A 3,006-nucleotide genomic window follows, 5' to 3' on the forward strand; every position below is an offset into this window, starting at 1 on the left:
AAGACAGGTTTGTCTTAATAACTGATGAGTTGTTGGAGCAGACTTCAGCCCCAGCATCCAAAACTCTGAGTTTTATTATGACAACCGACTAAGTGTCACATATTATACACACACACACACACACACACACACACACACACACACAAACACACACACATATATATACACACACATACACACACACATACATGAGCAGAATTTAGGCTAGTTGAAACATGTTTGTCACATATTTCAACTGCTAAAAGGCAAATACACTGCTGTTACTCTGGAGAAAAAATGTCTCTTATGGTAAAAAGGTGTGAAAACACTGGTTCGTTCAGTGTTACCCCTATTTGGAATCTCAGACATCGATGCTTTGAGTATTTTGACTCTTGTCAATGAGATGTACCTAAATTGACTGGATTATATATAAAGCTACGACTTTATTAAATTCATTCAGAGTTGCCTCTCTTATGTATATCTCATTGACAAGGGTCAAAAAATTCGAAACATCGATGTCTGAGATTCCTAATAGAGGGTGACACTGAACAAACCAGTGTTTTCACACCTTTTTACCATAAGGGAGACTTTTTATCCATGGCAATGGCAGCGTATTTGCCTTTCAGCAGTTGAAATATGTGACGAACATATTTCAACTAGCCTAAATTCTACTCATGCCCAAACACTGCTTTGCGCTAACACTTTGTTATGTGTGTGTGTGTGTATGTCTGTGTGTGTGTGTAAGTGAACTTGGAATTTGGAATTTGAAATTTGAAATCTGAAACTGAAATCGAACCGAAACCGACAACTGGCACCCATGCCAACCTCTCCTTCATTGGACACTAAACTCTGCTTGCGAAGACCTGTTGGGGCAAGTGAAATCGTAATTGAACCATACTCGATGAGTGGCACCTATTCCAGTGGAGCACTAACAGCACTGTCCGAGTGTGTTCATTGCCAGAGCAGCTGTCTGGCTTCCGTGCTAGTGGCCTATACATAGCTCCATTTGAGCGTAATCGTTACCAGCATTGCCTTCTAGCACTTGTGCTGGTGGCACATTAGAAAATCATTCGAGCAAGGTCGTTGCCAGTGCCGCTGGACTGGCTCCCGTGCAGGTGGCACGTAAAACACACCTTTTTGAGTGTGGCCATTGCCAGTACCGTATGACTGGCCCTCGTGCGGGTGGCATGTAAAAGCAACCACTACACACTCAGAGTGGTTGGCGTTAGGAAGGGCATCTAGCTGTAGAAACTCTGCCAGATCAAATTGGAGCCTGGTGCACCCTTCTGGCTTGCCAGTCCTCAGTCAAATCATCCAACCTATGCTAGCATGGAAAGCGGATGTTAAACAATGATGATGATATATATATAATATATATATACATTTATGTAGATATATGTATCTATGTGTGTGTGTCTTTGTGTCTGTGTTTGTCCCCCACCATTGCTTGACAACCATGTTGGTGTGCTTACATCCCTGTAACTTAGCAGTTCAACAAAAGAGAGCGACAGTATAAATACTAAGGCCAAAAAAGAAAAAAAAATCATAAGTACTGGGGGGGGGGGTCAATTCATTTAACTAAAATTCTTCAAGGTGGTGCCCCAACATGGCTGTAGTCTGATGACTGGAGCAAGTAAAAAATAAATACATTGTTTTTTTTCATTCTGACAAAGTTTTCAAGGATAACATTTTCTTTTTCCTCTTTGGTAAATTTAATTATGTATACAACAGTTTAAAAAGAAAAGGGAAAGTCTTCTTTGTACTTACATCATTTCTGCAAGCCTCAATCCAGTGCTTAGCAACAGATTCTAAAGTTTGAGTAGCATCATGTACATCTTTAACAAAAGTCACAATGCTTTTGTTTTCCACAGACGGTAGATGGATTTCGCTCTCCTTTAGATTATCACTCAGTTCTATTAGCTGCGCCAACTGCATAATAACAACAACAACAACAATAATTACCTAATATAATAATGAGTGTAGTGTTTTTATATATTTGTATATATATATATATTTAAAATTTTTTAAAATTATTTAAAATTATAATACAGGGTATCAAGAGATACCACCACGCTGAAAAAATAGCAGTCAAATCCTGACTCTAAAACCACAATAAATGTCCACATGGCACGAGTAGCGAAGACGAAGACCAAATAAATCAGTAAAATAATAAGATAATTCCAAATCCAAGTGCTAGAAGGCAATGCTGGTAACGATTACGCTCAAATGTACAGGCCACTAGCACGGAAGCCAGACAGCTGCTCTGGCAATGAACACACCCGGACAGTGCTGTTAGTGCTCCACTGGAACAGGTGCCACTCATCGAGTATGGTTCAATTACGATTTCACTTGCCCCAAATCTGTGGACATTTATTGTCGTTTTAGAGTCAGGATTTGACTGCTATTTTTTCAGCGTGGTGGTATCTCTTGATACCCTGTTGTATAATATATTTAGGTGTTTCAATAGTTTCTTTTTTACTGAGTCTATGGTGAAATCTTATCGTATTCTTTGTTAAATTTATCTTCTAAATTCATTAAGGCTGTTTGTTTATGAAGGACATGTCTATGTGCGTACGAAGTATTTGTAAACCTCTTGCAATCATTGGGTTTATTTCTTTAAATTCATTAAAGATGTTTTTTATTTGCTTGCAGGGTATGTATCTGTGTATTTTGGTCAAGTTTTGCACTCTCATTTTAACTCAATTTCCCAAAAATTCCTTGTTATGAGGAGTGTTTCAGCATTTCATTTCACGTTATTGCATTTTTGGATATTTCATCCAGTTTTATGTTCAAAATCATTTCTTGAAATTGAATTTGTTTCCGTATCTGCAGCGTGACATAATCTCAATTTAGTTCTTTAGTGCGTATCTAAAATGATTATGTAGTATCTTTAGTTTCATTTTTAAATGGGTAGCTTCTGGAAAATGACTTATTTTCAAATTTCTCAATACTTCGAACGAGTCAAAACGAATGTGCGCGCCCGCACGCGCGCACACACACACACACACACACACACACACACACACA

The 3,006-nt window shown here is 38.4% G+C and overlaps 1 protein-coding gene across 1 annotated transcript in view; it reads right to left on the reverse strand.

Annotated features, from left to right (window-relative positions):
• Positions 1 to 3,006, reverse strand: part of LOC106874078 (uncharacterized) — a 63,510-nt gene that overhangs the window by 40,575 nt on the left and 19,929 nt on the right. Inside the window, exon 3 of the mRNA XM_014921672.2 lies at positions 1,747 to 1,908. Within this exon, the coding sequence (XP_014777158.1) occupies positions 1,747 to 1,908 (162 nt within the window). The remainder of the gene's footprint in view (positions 1 to 1,746; positions 1,909 to 3,006) is intronic.

This window comes from Octopus bimaculoides, chromosome 14 (genome assembly GCF_001194135.2).
Source record: "Octopus bimaculoides isolate UCB-OBI-ISO-001 chromosome 14, ASM119413v2, whole genome shotgun sequence".
In the NCBI taxonomy this organism is placed as follows: Eukaryota; Metazoa; Mollusca; class Cephalopoda; order Octopoda; family Octopodidae; genus Octopus; species Octopus bimaculoides.